The sequence below is a fragment of the Cupressus sempervirens genome, chromosome 8, assembly GCF_028749045.1.
Source record: "Cupressus sempervirens isolate cs-2001-9-10 chromosome 8, ASM2874904v1, whole genome shotgun sequence".
Taxonomy (NCBI): domain Eukaryota; kingdom Viridiplantae; phylum Streptophyta; class Pinopsida; order Cupressales; family Cupressaceae; genus Cupressus; species Cupressus sempervirens.
Window position 1 is genome coordinate 745,382,663 of NC_143125.1, and position 15,738 is coordinate 745,398,400.

The 15,738-nt window shown below is 32.6% G+C and overlaps 1 protein-coding gene across 1 annotated transcript in view; it reads left to right on the top strand.

Annotated features, from left to right (window-relative positions):
- Positions 1-1,186: 1,186 nt before the first annotated feature.
- Positions 1,187-15,738, top strand: part of LOC149544570 (uncharacterized) — a 56,369-nt gene continuing 41,817 nt past the window's right edge. Inside the window, exon 1 of the mRNA XM_089795190.1 lies at positions 1,187-1,381. Coding sequence (XP_089651316.1) covers positions 1,210-1,381 — 172 coding nt within the window. The 5' untranslated portion in view covers positions 1,187-1,209. The remainder of the gene's footprint in view (positions 1,382-15,738) is intronic.

Sequence of the window (15,738 nt, forward strand, 5' to 3'; positions counted from 1 at the left end):
GGCATTCCAAAAATGAATAGAGCTATTTCATGATTCAAGAGTGAATGTAACAATTTTATTTTGAATCACTAATAATTTTGAGTTTTCTTCTACTTTTGGACTCTCTTATGTGTTCTTTAATTTGTAGACATCATTGCTACTTGAACATGTGTAGTGACGTGGCATAACTTTTGTCTATATTCCTCCACCACTATGCTGAGAAAGTCCTTTGGGGCCTGCATATTGCCAATTAGGCCTAGAATTTGATGGTCTATATTAGCTGTTTTTGCACTTTTGTACCGTATATGACAGGCTAAAAAATTATAAGACCGTGTTAAATGATAGTCTAAATTTTTAGAAAACCATCAATATGACAACCAAGTTTATTACTATACTATAATAAACCATCAATATTTGTTATAATTAACTTTGTATTTTATTTAATATACATAAATGTGATTTTATAATATGTATAATATATATGTATAATAACTATATATTATTTTATATTTATGTTTCTATTTTTCCTTTACATTGAGATATGTTTCTATTTTGATGATTGCATATTTATATTAATTTAGAAACTTGTTGAAATATAACATAATGAATTTTAAAATTTTATTTTTAATAATTTACAATATCATATATGTATTTTTATATTACATTTTATTAATTATATTAATTTAAAAATCTCTTAAATTAACATATATGATTTTAAAAACTACTTCTTTTATTTGAAATATATATATATATATATATATTACTAATTAGTAATTATTATTTTCTAATTTATTAAACATTTAAATTTAAAATGATTTGAAAACAAAACAATTTCAAAATGTCAAATGAAAGACATGAAAAATATTTAATTTTGTATATGTTACTAATTAGTAATTATTATTTTCTAATTTATTAAACATTTAAATTTAAAATGATTTGAAAACAAAACAATTTCAAAATGTCAAATGAAAGACATAAAAATAATTTAGCGGTCATTAAAAAAATTAAAAATTGTATGACAGGCAGGGGCAACCCTCAAATTCCAGACCTGTTGCCGATAATGAACGTGGGCACATGGGCACTCGTACTCGTCAATTGTGGATCATTCATTATGGAACAGCTCGAGATTAAGAGCTGAAGTGACATCAACGATAGAGATTCATTGCAGATATCAGCTGTTGACTGCAGTTATGAAAAAGCCAGTCATTAGCACATGGGCGATTGCCTAAAATGTGTTCGCACTCTCTCGGAAGTTTCCTACTTACCTATCAAGTTTGCGTGAGAGACCGGACGATGCGGACGAGCTGCCTGCCTTCCTCTTTTTTCATTGCAATTACCCCTGCTTCCTTCGATGAAACTGGCTTTGTCCAACAGCAGAGCCTAGAGATGGAGTTTATAGGAGGTACGCAAATACTAGTTTTTTTTTCACAAAATCTGTGTTTTTCAAATGACTTTTTTTCAGTACCCTTTATAGCTTTGAGTAGTTGTGACAGAGGAAAGTAGATTTAAATTTCTTTGCGCTCTGATTTGATATGTATCTGGTGGAAGTGGGTATGTTAAAAATAGCTTTTTATGCATCTGATATGTGTTATATATGCCTATTTAAGTACCTTTCAAAGCACCTCTTTAGATTCGTACAACTGTGGCCGAGAAAATATTTAAGATTCTTTTTATCAATTGTATTAAGCCAAGTAAAGAAAAATGCAATAAACAATCAAAGGACGCGCGCCAGAATTGTTTAAACCATCAAAGAACGCACAGCAGAGTTGTAATGTCAAAACTACTAGTGAAAAAGCAGAGAGAAAGGTTGGGGTTTTATGGGGTTTCAGGATTATAACAGTAGGAAGTCTGGTGAAGTCGATAAAGAATTAAAAAAAAGAAAAATTCTTAATTCTTTTCACCAAAATAAGCGATCCTATTATTAAAGGTCTAGAGGGTTGGGGCAGAGCTCTTGGAGAGCTTGAGTCCCTGTCTTGTGAAATTTAGGAATGGAAAAACTATATTTTGATAATAGTAGGCTTCAATGAAGTAGACATTGTGCTCAAACAATACACAAAACTTTTGCCAATTCTTTTTCTTATAAATATATTTTTGTTGGGAAAATGTCAAATCAGTTAAAAAAATTATACTATTAAAGATAAAGTCCTCAAATTTCTAAATGAATGGTTTTCAAATTATAAGAATTATTTTTTATTGTGATATTGCTATAAGGATATAACTATGTGATTTTTGAGTCAAACTCATTGACCCATGTTTCATGAGTAGTGATTCAACATGAATCCATCTCTCATGAGATAAATATAACACTTAGCACTCATTGGATGTGATGGCACTCAAAATTGCATTCTCATTTTGAGTGTCCATTTCAAATTTTGAGTCATTTTGAACCCCTATAAATGCATTTTTTTGCTTATGTACCCGGTTGTCATATTAAAGTGGAAGAGGTGTTTTATGTTTCTAACACCTTGCATTCAGCCTGCATATGCATTCTATAATGATTGTTGTTCTTCTATTTGTGACAATGAATATTCTAATGAGGTTGCATTTTGTGAACTCGAAGATGAGATGCTTGATGGAGTTGTCTTTGAAAATAAGCTGACATTTCATAGTGAGTTTTATGATGATTCATATGAGGTAAAAACTAATCAACATTTGAATTTTGATTATGATGGTTGATGAAATGGTTATTGAAAATATGCCTGCACTTTGCAAAGATTTTTATGATGAATGCTTTACTATGACTCATCCACTTGTTGATTGTGAAGAATCAATGGAGAGCCTTGGATTAGTTTTAGTTATTGACAAGGATAATTTATTGGTGAGTACAAATCTGAATACTCCTTTGAATGTCAACCGGCTATACATAGAGATACACATTTTCAAGGTGTGTTTGATCTTTTTCTCAAATTTGATAGCATGCATAATTCATCTATCGAAGATAGTTATCAGTTTGATCCTAGTATATTTGAGCATGCTGACCTCTATTTTCATAGTGAGCATTATGTTAAGGAACTCCCTAGTATGCACTATGAAAATTAGGGAAGTTATTTTGTTTTGCCAGCTGAGCTAATTGATAATTTTGCGTTGTTTGGTAAAACTAATGGAAAAGTTTTTTCTAGCTTACCTCAAGGAGACATAAGTGAAAATGATGTTTTTGACAAAGGTAAGAAGTTTGGAGAAGTTTGGTAGCCCGGGGTCACCATCTTGTATAGTAAATATATTCCTTGTTTTCAGTAGTTGGTTAAGAAAGTTTTTGAAGTGTTTGCTTCCTCTAGAGATCCGATTTTTTGCCATGCTTGCAAGCGGCATGCATCTCCAGATAGAGCCATTGATGGCACTCAAAATTGCATTCCTGTTTTGAGTGTCTATTCCAAATTTTGAGTTACTTTGAGCTCCTATAAATACATTTTCTTGCTTATGTGCCTGGCTATCATATTAAGGTCTAAGAGGTGTTTTATGTTTCTAACACCTTGCATTCAGCTTGCATATGTGTTCTATAATGGCAAACTGATATTTTGAATCATTCTGCGAAGTTTCATTTTAAGCAGTCTTTAGTTTTGCATTTTCTACTAGTGTCAAACAGTGATCGGAGGCCCAATTTGCCTTTGAATATTTTTCACCTAGTTATGATTCATGACTCACCACTTTGAAGATTTTTAGTATGCATACCAAAGAACCTATGTTCCAAGTTTCAAGTCGTTTCGACATGTTTTGACTAGGTTTTGAATGTCTCAAAGTTGGTCAATTGCCTCTGTTGTAAATTTGCATATTGTTCATATTTATGAGTAGCCCTATTTCACAAGTTATAACTTTTGACCATTTGATCCAAATAGGAAAATTCCTTTTGCATCATATTCTAGGGGTCAGAGACTTGCTACACTCCAGTTTTAAGTTTATGATGAATCTGTTTGACCAGTTTTCAAATGCGATTCCTAATGCAATTTGTAACTTTTTACTGGTGTCATAAAATGTAGATTTATTCGTGCCCCTGTTTGTCATGTCATATCTTTGAGTTTGTGATTGGTGAGACCAAATGGATTGCATCACTGTGTTTTATACTTTAAATACTACAAGTGTGCTAGTTTTTAGGTCTTGACAAATCCATCTGCGCACTTTCCCATGACCATTCCATTTGCAAAAAATATTTTTCTACTAATGTTTCAGTCTCACAAATTCTGAATAGCCCACTTCGCACGCTTGCCAAATTTGCCCCGTGATTCTTCATGAGTCCAAATCATAGAATTACTTTCTCTTCATGGCAATGAACTATTCCCCTAGTTTTCAAGCCCTCAAGTATTTGTTTGCTCTGTTTTCAAAGCTCAAACCAAACACAATTTCCAATTTTCTAACTTGTTTATCTGTAGGTAATTTCGACTAGGCAACTTTGAATGCCAATATCTTTTCACTGGATGGTCGCCATGTGATGAGAGTTGTCAAGGAGTAGGAATGCAGAACAATGAACCAACATTTTAGCTTTTAGAGCCTAGTTACCTGTTTGGGTCAGTTTTTAAAGCCAACCTACAGGCCTTCCTGTAAGCTAATATTAGTTTGTGAAAATAGGGTAAAAAAGTTTTTAATGATGATTCAGTGCTCGATTTTGATTTCAATCATTTTGAGAAGTTCTCAATGTATCAATTCCAAGAATTAGTAGTTTGAAAATGAATTTTTTTTTAACTGGACCCACTTTGGGGCTCGATTGATTTCATCAGTTGTTTAGAGCCGTAATAGTACTAGCTTTGCCAATGTTGCTTACAGAAGTAATTGAAACAATCTTTTACTATATGATTTTAAGGATGAATTCATTTTAATATGCTAGCATTGGTGTAGGGTCTCTGCCTCAATGGTAATCTTTACTCTAAGATCAGTGCACACATTTTACAGAGGCTTATGTAACAAATTATGACACTAGCTCCAACATTTATGCATTCTCCTGCAAATGAGAATCATGTATTACTCTTAAACTTAAGTCTCAAACTACATGCCCAAACTTGAGAATCATATTTTTGGGGTATGATACAAACTGAATCTCAAATGTTTTGAAATAAATATTTGGAGAGAGAGCAAAGCCCACAATGATGTATGAATCCGAAAAAAAAATGTAGTAGTCCCAAGAGATGAAATGACAAGGCACGGACTATAGTTTACTTTGAAGCTGGATACCTATGATTGGAGGCGCCATCAAAGGAAGTGAGGTGCAGGAAAGAGAGGAGTTTCCATCAGAGTTGAAGCTCCATTCGTAGCAATCAATGGTGGTAAGTGAGCAGGGGAGATGCCAGCCAACATCTAAAAAAGAGGAAGACCACTCCAAAGAGGAAGTCCACGTTAAGTAGGAGACACCTCACAACTACTGTTTGCAACCATCAGAGAGCATCCACGACAGGGGAGGCGATTTGCAAAAGCTGTTGACAACATAAAGGGGATGTACAGAGGCAGAGGCATCAATTTGTACATCCGAGAGAGCTCCAGGCAGTCTACGAAAGCTAGAGCAAGGGATCTCCGCAGTAAAAGAAGATGCTGCAACAACTGGAGGGAGTTTTGTGGATGGTTGAGCAGAATAGGAAGCTCTACGTCTAAAAAGGAGGGACGGCATGTGGTAGAAGCCCATAGTTCATGGTGTGTAGAAAGAAAGCCGCGACTTATAAAGACACGCCTTCAGATTTGCAGGCCCATGCAAAAAATGGAGCATCCAATTAAACCATAGCCCACGCAAAGAGATGAGCTGGTAGGGCAATCTATTGCTAGGCAGAAGGAAGATCCATGCATATGAAGTGTAATCAATCCATTCGGCTTCACGTGCATAACAAAGGTCCGCAGCTTGCAGGGACTTGGAGCAAAGCTCAACAGGTGGGTACCCATGTCCAAGACAGGACAGGGGCGGACATATCACATTGTCCCACATTCTTTAAAGGCTGGGAGTCGATGGTTTGTAAAAGCCCAAGGGCACAAGAGAGTAGCGCCTTATAGACAAGGTGAGCTACTGCCTGCTCGGATGGGGCCCGCCATGGGTAGTTGGACGACGAAAACAACAAAAATTTAGTTTTATATTCAAGTGTGGAGGCGGCTAGTTCGTAGCATCGAAAGGGTTCAATCCAAAGATTTAGTTTTATATTCAAAGTGTGGAGGCGGCTAGTTCGTAGCATCGAAAGGGTTCAATCCAAAGGTATCCGATGTTACAACCATACAGTGTATTGGATCTAGGTTTGGATCTAGGTGATCTTTACAGGGGTGAAGCATCGGGACTCTTTGGGAGGTCACCCATCCCTGTACTACTCCAACCAAAGCGTGCTGCTTAACTCCTGTGTGAGCATCACCTAGATTCAATAAATGCTATGTGTTCCATTTATTTTCATGAGAGATATATTCATGTTGGATCACTACTCATGAAACATGGGTCAATGAGTTTGACTAAAAAATCACACAATTTATACTTATCAATTATTTTTTAATTGTATTAAATTAATTTTGGTCATATAAAGCTTTCCATGAGTTAGTTTTGATTGTATAAAATGTGATTGTCAAAATTTAATACCATTTTATTTAGTTTTGAAGTTTAGAAAACTTAAAATGTATGTCATATATTCGAATTGTAGCACATGAATTTATTGAATTCCATATGTTTGCTTGGTTGATGGAGCAACCATGATTTAACTATAAAAAAAATCTAAAGATAAAGAAATACTTATAAAAATGAATATATTAAATTATATGTTTTATATTAAACATAATGATAAGTAAAATTAGATTAAAAAGTTATATTTGTTTATAGTGTAAAATAATGCAGTTCCATAAATTTAATTTATTATTTTAAATCAAAATCAAATTTATAAAATTGTAAGTATAAGAATATTTCATGAAAACATCAAATTTTATGTTTATTTGTGGAAAGATATATGCAAGAGTAGAATTAAAAGTTAAGTAGGTGGATTGTCTTTGGAAGGCATCGCAAGGAAGTAAGGTTTCATACGTCGCCATAGCTGCACAGTTTACACATGGAATTTTAGATACAAAAATTAAGCTTCTATTTGACGCTGAAAAACAAAATGAATTTGGTGACATACGTAACAATAATTAATATTAACTAACAATCATACTTTTGTGTTTGATGAGTGTGACAAATAGGTGTGGGAGGCAAATTAGAAAAAAAAATGGTCTACTTTTTGCATGATAGGAAACTAATGTTTCTCAGATCATATTCACCATAATGAACAACTATTTTCTTGGCTATAATGGAGGAGAAATCTATGTATGTGAAAATAGTTTCCATTAATTTGTTGGTTTTAGGAATAATTATAACTATCACACTAACACATTCTATATAGATGAAATTTAAGATAACTTGTATATAATAAGTTCATTAAAATAATATGTGATTAAGCCTTCTTTCCTATACAATACCATCTTGATTTCAAGATTTAAAAAATGATAATATTTTTTTCTTTTCAATATACCTTTTACATATTGTTTAAAACATAAATGTTGTATTGAATATTGGTTGTTAAATTTATATAAAAAAGACAAAAAATTTGAACAACAAAATCACATTATTTCTTGAATATTTCACACTCAAATTTTGGAGAAAGAGAATATTCTCAAATGATATATGTTGATGAATTTATTTTCCTAATATAATGATATCAATTTTTAGTATTCATATTATGTTCATTACAAAAAGTTATGTATTTTACAATACAACACAACAATCGAAGATTGTATTTAGTTCACCAATTATTATTATTATCAGTGCATTGAATTAAATTATTTATAAAAATATATTTTTAATTTTTAAAACTTTCTAAATGCTATTCATATTTCCACAATTTTTTCAATTTTTCAATTAAATAATAAATATAATAACAATCATTTATAATTTTTTTGGGTTGAATTACATATAAAAGTTGTACAACATTTTTTAGTGTCTCCAAATGAATTGGTTTGAATTGAACTTATAGAAACATGAAAATATGAAAAATATTTTTAAAAATTAAAAAATAATGCATAAATATTAAATATCAAGAAATTATCAAATCCAAATTGGCGACAACAAAAAGAATAGGAAAAAAAGGATGGTTCTATGGGGGCATAACAAGTGGCATGGACTGCCATCATTAACCCTTAATATTATAATTTTGAGGGAAACCAAGGATATTTGAGAGTGCATAATTATGAAAAATATGTTCTTCACAAGGTTGCTTTGTTGAGATATTGCAATATTTTACTCTGTTAAAAATATGGTGTCAAATGAATCTATTCTGTGTGTTTAAGTGTAGGAGCCACTCTATCCAAAATGTTTGGTAGCAACTTTTCAAAAGCTCTACTTTTTTTGGTTGTTTATGAGAAAGAAAAGGAATTTTATGCACTGTTTCTTGATAGTTTTGTTTCTGAAACAATTCATAGTTTTAAAAAAAATCAGGGAACAATTCCTTAGATCTCACCCACCACTCTCCTTTGGTCAATTTAACTTAGGCAGGTCACAGGTATGAGAGAGGAATATGCTTGCAGCTTGGATTACAAGTTTTTTTTTGACAAATGCAATGAAATGCTATCATTGTTATCATAATCCAAAAAATAGAAACCCTCATTGGAAATAATTAGAAAACAAGTTGTTGCCATTTCTTGCGGCCATTGGATAACATAAATAATTAAGAAACAACCATAGCTTTTGACACAGACAAAAAATTGTATAACTTTAGGGAAGATTCAAGAGATTATTTTTTGTTATTTTGTGTGTGATAAAATTAATTTTAACCCCACTAAAATTGATATCAACCGATAATAAAATAAAAATTACTACATAGAAATATATTTAAAAAATAAAAGCATTTAATACTTTAGAATGTAAGAATTATATTGTTCTGAAAATTCATAGGAGGGGGTTTAGTGAAAACATTAGTTCCCTGCATATATATATATATATATATATATATATATATATATACATATATATATACATACATATACATATACATACATATACATATATACATATACATATATATATATACATATATATATATATATATATATATATATATATACATATACATATATACATATACATATACATATATACATATATATACATATACATATATATATATACATATACATATATATATATATACATACATATATATATATATATACACATACATATATATATATATATATATATATATATATACATACATATATATATATATATATATATATATATATATATATATATATATATATATATAGGCAGGGACTAATAATTTGTGTACCTTTTTATGTTTTTTTTAATAGTATTGCATATTTGTTATATATTTATACATGCATTGTTATATGGGAATGCATATTTTAATCTTGAAGATTTTGTACAACTAGCAATCGCATCTTAGTGTATGCCACAAATAATTTGGTTTACCTCCTTTGAATCATCATTGTTTGAGATTTTATGTCTAGTAGACATAGGTGTTCCAACTAGTTTGAAATATTCCATTCCAAGTACTTTTAATATTTCCTTGATATATTTTGACTAAGTGATGAATATGTCATCCCTCATTTGATGAACTTGAAGACCCACAAAGAATTTAATCTCTCAAAACATAGACATTTCAAATTATTTTCTTATTTCTTTAGCAAATGACTTGCATAACATCTCAAGTCCTCCAAATATGATATTGTCTACAAATATTTTTGCAAGAAGTATCTTGTCTTGTGGTCATTTGTCAATAGACAAATTGCTATTATCACTTGTCTTTTCACAACCTAGTCTTACCAGATATCCATGTAGTCTTTCATAACATGCTCTAGGGGCTTGCTCCAATCCATATAAAATTTTGTGAAGTTTGCATACCATGTCTCTTTTGCTTGTATTGATGAATCCCTTGGGTTGTTCAATGTAGACTTCTTCTTCCAAGACTCCATTCAAGAAAGTTGATTTAGTATCCATTTGATATACTTTAAATCTATTTTGTGTTGCATATGCTAGAATTATTATGACTCCTTCAAGTCTTGCAATAGGGGAAAATTTTTCTTCATAGTCAATACCTTCTTCTTGAGCATAATATTTTCATACAAGTATTTCCTTGTTTCTTGTTACTTCTCCTTTCTCATTCAACTTATTTTTGAAGATCCATTTTCTACCAATCACATTCTTAACCGTAGGTCTAGGAACAAGAGATTGGGTTTCATTCGTTTCCTTTTGCTCAATTTCTTCATTCATTGCCTCTATCCAACTTTCATTTTCTAATGCATCTTTTACATATCTAGGCTCAAATTCACTAAGAAAACATATACCTTTTATTTTGTTCCTTGTAACTATTCCTTCTTGTTAGCATAAATGTAGATGATACTATACTAAGGGAGTATCCTGAGTATTGGAGAGTATTCATATGTTGCATTCATGACTGTGTCTATCATTAATGTCAACATGGCATTGTTTTTGTAATGACTGAGAGAGTAGCAAACATAGATCTTGATGGTATAGACAATCGTTTGATTGTATAGTCATGTGCATTTATGAACATGTACAACATAGTGTCTTGATGATGTGGTTAAGTACGCAGAGTGTAAGTCAATGGCATACGAAAGTTGTACCTCATTTATAGAGAGAAATTCAAAGACAGAGTATTGGGAAAGTTGTTCCTGATGATTGTTGTCCATCTTACATTTAAGATGTAATGAAGAGATGCATGGTCATGAAGTGATAAAGGATAGTTAGATGATGATGTCAGTGAGTGCACGAGTCTTAGTATTGTATGTGTAAAGTTTTGTATAGACTATGAGCCAACAATGCTATTGGAATTGTAATTCAATTAATTATCTTATTTTAATTAATTGGGAAAGCCTCAAGGTCGACTCAAGGAATTATTATGAAGATATGATACAAAGGAAATATTTTGTCCTTGATTGTAACTTTTCGAGTATTTAGATCATTGTTCAAGTGCAAATTGTAAAAAGGAGCGGAGTGCTTATTGAATGTGTGTAAGAAATCCAAGGGATTATTGGATCTATAGTTTGAGATCTGGTTACAAAATTTGAAGGAGTAGAAGTTTGATTGATAGGATAGAGACAAAGGAAAGAAGTACAATTCAGTTCTATTATTCTGCAAGGAATATTATAGAGATCATTTGGACAGTGGGTTCATTGGTCTTGCCCTTGGAGCTATTTGGGCAGTGGGTCCAGTAGCCTTCCACAACTCCTAATAGGGTTGGCACAACTGCTAACAGGGTTGTAATCTCCTAACAGGGATTCAAATTCTCCTAATAGGGACTCATATGTACTGAATGTTGTAATAGATTCCTAATAGGGTCTATCCTCTAAGAAAGAATATTTATATTAGTACATCATCCTATGGGTACCATCCCCATCGAGGTTTTCCCTCTGATGAAGAGTATCTTGTTGTGGTTTCAATTTACATTACTCGTATGGTTAAGATTATTTAAAGTTATTATTTGTGATATTATTCGGATAATTGATTCACCACCACACCCACCCCCCGCCCCGCCAGTTATATTAGTGGACTATATATAATTGATTCACCCCCCCTAGTTATATTAGTGGACTATATATTCTAACAATTGGTATTAGAGCATTAGGTCCTTGAAGGAAAGGCTTAAAAATTTTGGGAGATTAATGGCAAATATGTTCAGAAATATTAGTCCAAGATTCGATGGGATCAACTATGATAGTTGGAAGGAGAAAATGAAGACTCATCTATTGTGCATGGGTCTAGGATATTGGATCTTGAGAAAAAGTCAAAAGACAATCATTAAAAAAGATCTTGAAGGTTGTAGTGAAGAAGAGAGATCTATTCATGTGTAACATGAGAGAAAGAGAAGCCCTACTGAAAACACTTCTAGAGAATGAGTACAATCAGGAAAAATCACTTATAGCATCTCATGAAATTTGGAAAGCTTCAGAGTCTACTTTTGAAGGTGATGATCATGCAAAAAGAATGAGATCACAAAATTAGATATGCGTGTTTCATGATGCTAGAATGATGAAAGATGGATCTATAAGAAGTTATATTGGCATAATATCGCAAATGGCTGTAGGTATTTAGTCTCATGGTGGAACCAAGGAAGATGATGAAGTCATATTGAAGATCTTGAAAAGTTTGACACCACCATTCAAGCCAATAACACAAATGATTTAACTAATGATGCCTTGAACTAAAGATTTCACTAAGGAAACATTACTTGGAAGATTAGAATCAACATAAGTAGATCCGAGGCAATCTACTGCAAGATTCGAAACAACCTTTAGTGCCCTAAACATTTGACCTAATTTGACAAGGAGTGCAAGCACCTGTGGAGATTTTGCTAGTAGCAGCAAAGCTGATGAAGACAAGAAGATTGAGGAAGGAATAGCCCTTCTAGGGAGAAGATAAAAAGATGGTAAGAAAATCTTTAAATGTTGGACTTGTAATGAATTTAGTCATTATGCATTTGAATGTCCTAAAAGAGAGAAAAAGTATAAAGGGAGAAGAGATAGAGATAGAAATTGTTTATATGCAAATGAAGATGAAGAATTTGATGAGAAAGGTTAATGTGAGAGTAATGATAAATAAAGATTTGTGGCTATCAAGGAAGATGATCTTGATAGAAAAATTAGAGAAGAAAGAGCTTTGGTTATCCAAGTGGAAAAGAAGTTTGATTGGATAATTGATAGTGGTTGTTCACATTATGTTCACATCACATGATTGGTGATATGAATAATTTTTTAAAGTTTAAGAATCATGATGGAGGTATTGTTAGAGTTGGTAACAATACAAACTATCATATAATAGGAATTGGATCCATTACTCTTGATGGTAAAACTAACACTGATGATGTCTATTTTGTCGAAGGATTGAAGCATAACTTGTTGAGTGTTGGAGAGTTGGTGGACAAAGGTTATTAGTTGCAATTTACCAAGAAAACCTGCACTATCAAAGATAGAGATGGAAAGATGATTAAAACTGCAACTAGATCTAGGGATAATGTATTTCAGTTGAATCCTACCGAGATTGCGTGTTTTGTAGCTTTAGTGGATAACAGTTGGCTATGGCATAGAAGATTCTATCACATAAGCTTTGATAATATTGTGAAGGTTAGTAGCACTTTTGTAGTTAGAGATTTTCCTAAGATTGTCAAGCCTACTAATGTTGTGTGTAAGGAATGTATTTTAGCTAAGTAGAAAAGAGTATCATTCCCTAGTAAGAAGTTTACTACCACATAGAAGCTAGAGATCATTCACATAGATCTGAGTGGTCCCTCTAGAACAAGAGGATTCTATGGTGAAAGATATTTTATAATTTTTGTTGATGATTTCACTAGAATGATGTGGGTAGCATTTCTTAAAGAGAAATTTAAAGCTTTTAAGAACTTTAAGATATTTAAGAGTAAAGATGAAAATGAATTTGATGATAAGATTAAGTGCTTAAGATTTGACAGAGGAGAAGAATTTACCTCTAGAGAAATTAACATGTTTTGCAAAGAAAATGGAATAAAAAAACAACTATCTACACCTAGAACACTTGAGCAAAATGGGATTGTTGAGAGAAGAAACAAGTCTATAGCAGAGGCAACTAGAGCAATGTTATTTCAAAATGACATTTCTAAGACATTCTAGAGAGAAGTAGTGAATACAATAGTATATACTCTGAATAGAGTACATATTAGAAAAGGTATGAACACAAAACCTTATGAACTATGGTTTGGAAATTCACCATCAGTCAAACATTTCAGGATATTTGGGAGCAAATCTTATATTATGAGAGACAATGAAATTGGTAAGTTTGATTCAAGAAGTGATGAAGGTATGTTTCTATTGGTATCCAATATGGACCTGGTATTTAAATTTTTAGTTTATGATCTCGAACTCCTTTGAACCATAGTTCAAGGCAGTTCGAAGTGGTTCAATGGTTCTGGTAGTTAAACAATTTTGAAAGTTCTTTTTGTATTTCAACCAAAATCAGTGGTTTGATGTGACACAACTGATGTGTTTAGAGGATGGTGCCCAAAATGTGCAAGGCTATGGTGAGAACCTCAGGTTCAGTGATTCATATTTTGGTCAAGAGACTTCCTTGTTCCAAGTTAGTTGTTCAATTAAAAAGTTTATAATGCAATTTCAAAATGTAGATTCAGTTTTCAAAATTTGGAGTCCAAAGTTCAAAATTCAGATTCATTGGTTTGAAAGTTTAGAATTAGGGGATCAAGTCCCATAGATTTTTGTTCCAATTTTAGAGGCACAAATGATTAGTTAGAAGTCCAGGTTCACAATTCAAATTGCATAAGAACTCATGATTTGATTTAAAATTAAGTTCAAGAGATCAAGATGCATGTTTTAGACTTAATTGGTCAAAATTCACCATTCAAGTTGTACTAAGAAAGTAGGGTTGAACAAACCTGACTCTGTTGCTAACACCCCACATGATGAGAGTTGGAGGAATGTAGTAAAAAGAAGAAATGATGTGGTTCATCCTGATTAGTTCAGATGTTGGCAAATTATGAGGCTAAAGGAAGCTATATGAAGGAATCATTATCTAGCAGCAGTAATAGAATCATGGTTTATTAAAAGAGAGATTAAGAAATATATATCCTTATATAACCTAAACTAACCTGAGTGCATGGAATGGCTCAAAAGAAACACGGTATAGGTTCCTCATGATGTGACAAAATCATTATAGCCGAGCATCAGTCTTAATGGTAGACTCTCTCATCAAGTTCAAGCACAAATGCACTCAAGCTTAATGGAAACATGAACTTCCTATAGTAAAGACTCCTCATTGCAAAGCAGTTTTCTCATTGTGAGGAACGAGAACACTATTAGAGATACACTATGTCATTGTTTGGGCATGTTCACTAATTGCTTGACAAGATATATCAAACCATGGCACCTCAGTCCTTTCCTTTCTCATTGAAATCAACTTGGGCCCGAATACCTCTAATGTAGAAGGTCATAAATATAAGATGCTCACCCACATTTCCATCGGGCTGTTTGATGTTACACTTAAGGCATATCACAAATTTATTCCTTCATGAGCCCGATGCCAGTTTGGGGACCTCAATTGCAATAGTGAGGCTGATACTATCATTGATTCCAAGTTTGGAATATAATCCCACGGTGAAGCACATGGATTGCTTGATAGTTTTCCTATCGAAATGTGTAAAGACTTAGTTTCAAGTCATAAAGTTTGAAAATTGATGATAACGGCTAAAGTTATGTTGATAACTTCGAGCTCATAGTTTGAAGTCTCAGGTTCCTCAAGAAAGAGAAAGCATAAGGTGTGGCATAGAGATTGGCATGATGAAGGTATATAAATTGTTTAGAAAAATGTTCACAAACATATATTCCCGCAGATCACCTCACTCATTGGGAAAACATAAATTTTTGTGGAGGCGTAGAGGTACTTGAACAAAGGTGGATCATGATATCATCAATGGTCTATGCAAGTGTAATACAATCCGACATGTGAGAAGTATATCTAGACCTCACTCCTAGGCCCCACTCACTTCATTAAGAAAGTTTGAAGGCTCACAATCGTGATCGATAGCCAGGGACACTTTGTGCAACACATTATCATTGGATACAATGAATGCCAATGGTAGGAACATCACCTGCAGTCCCTCATGGACTCCATGTCACAAGGAAAGGCAGAAAAATGTTCGATCTTCATGCTCTTATACACACCTTAAAACACGAGGTCACTAGTCTTCAACCGTGGAGGATAATATCTTTACCGTGCCCTATGCCAAACTAAAACATTCGTTTCTGCACCAGTCAAATAGG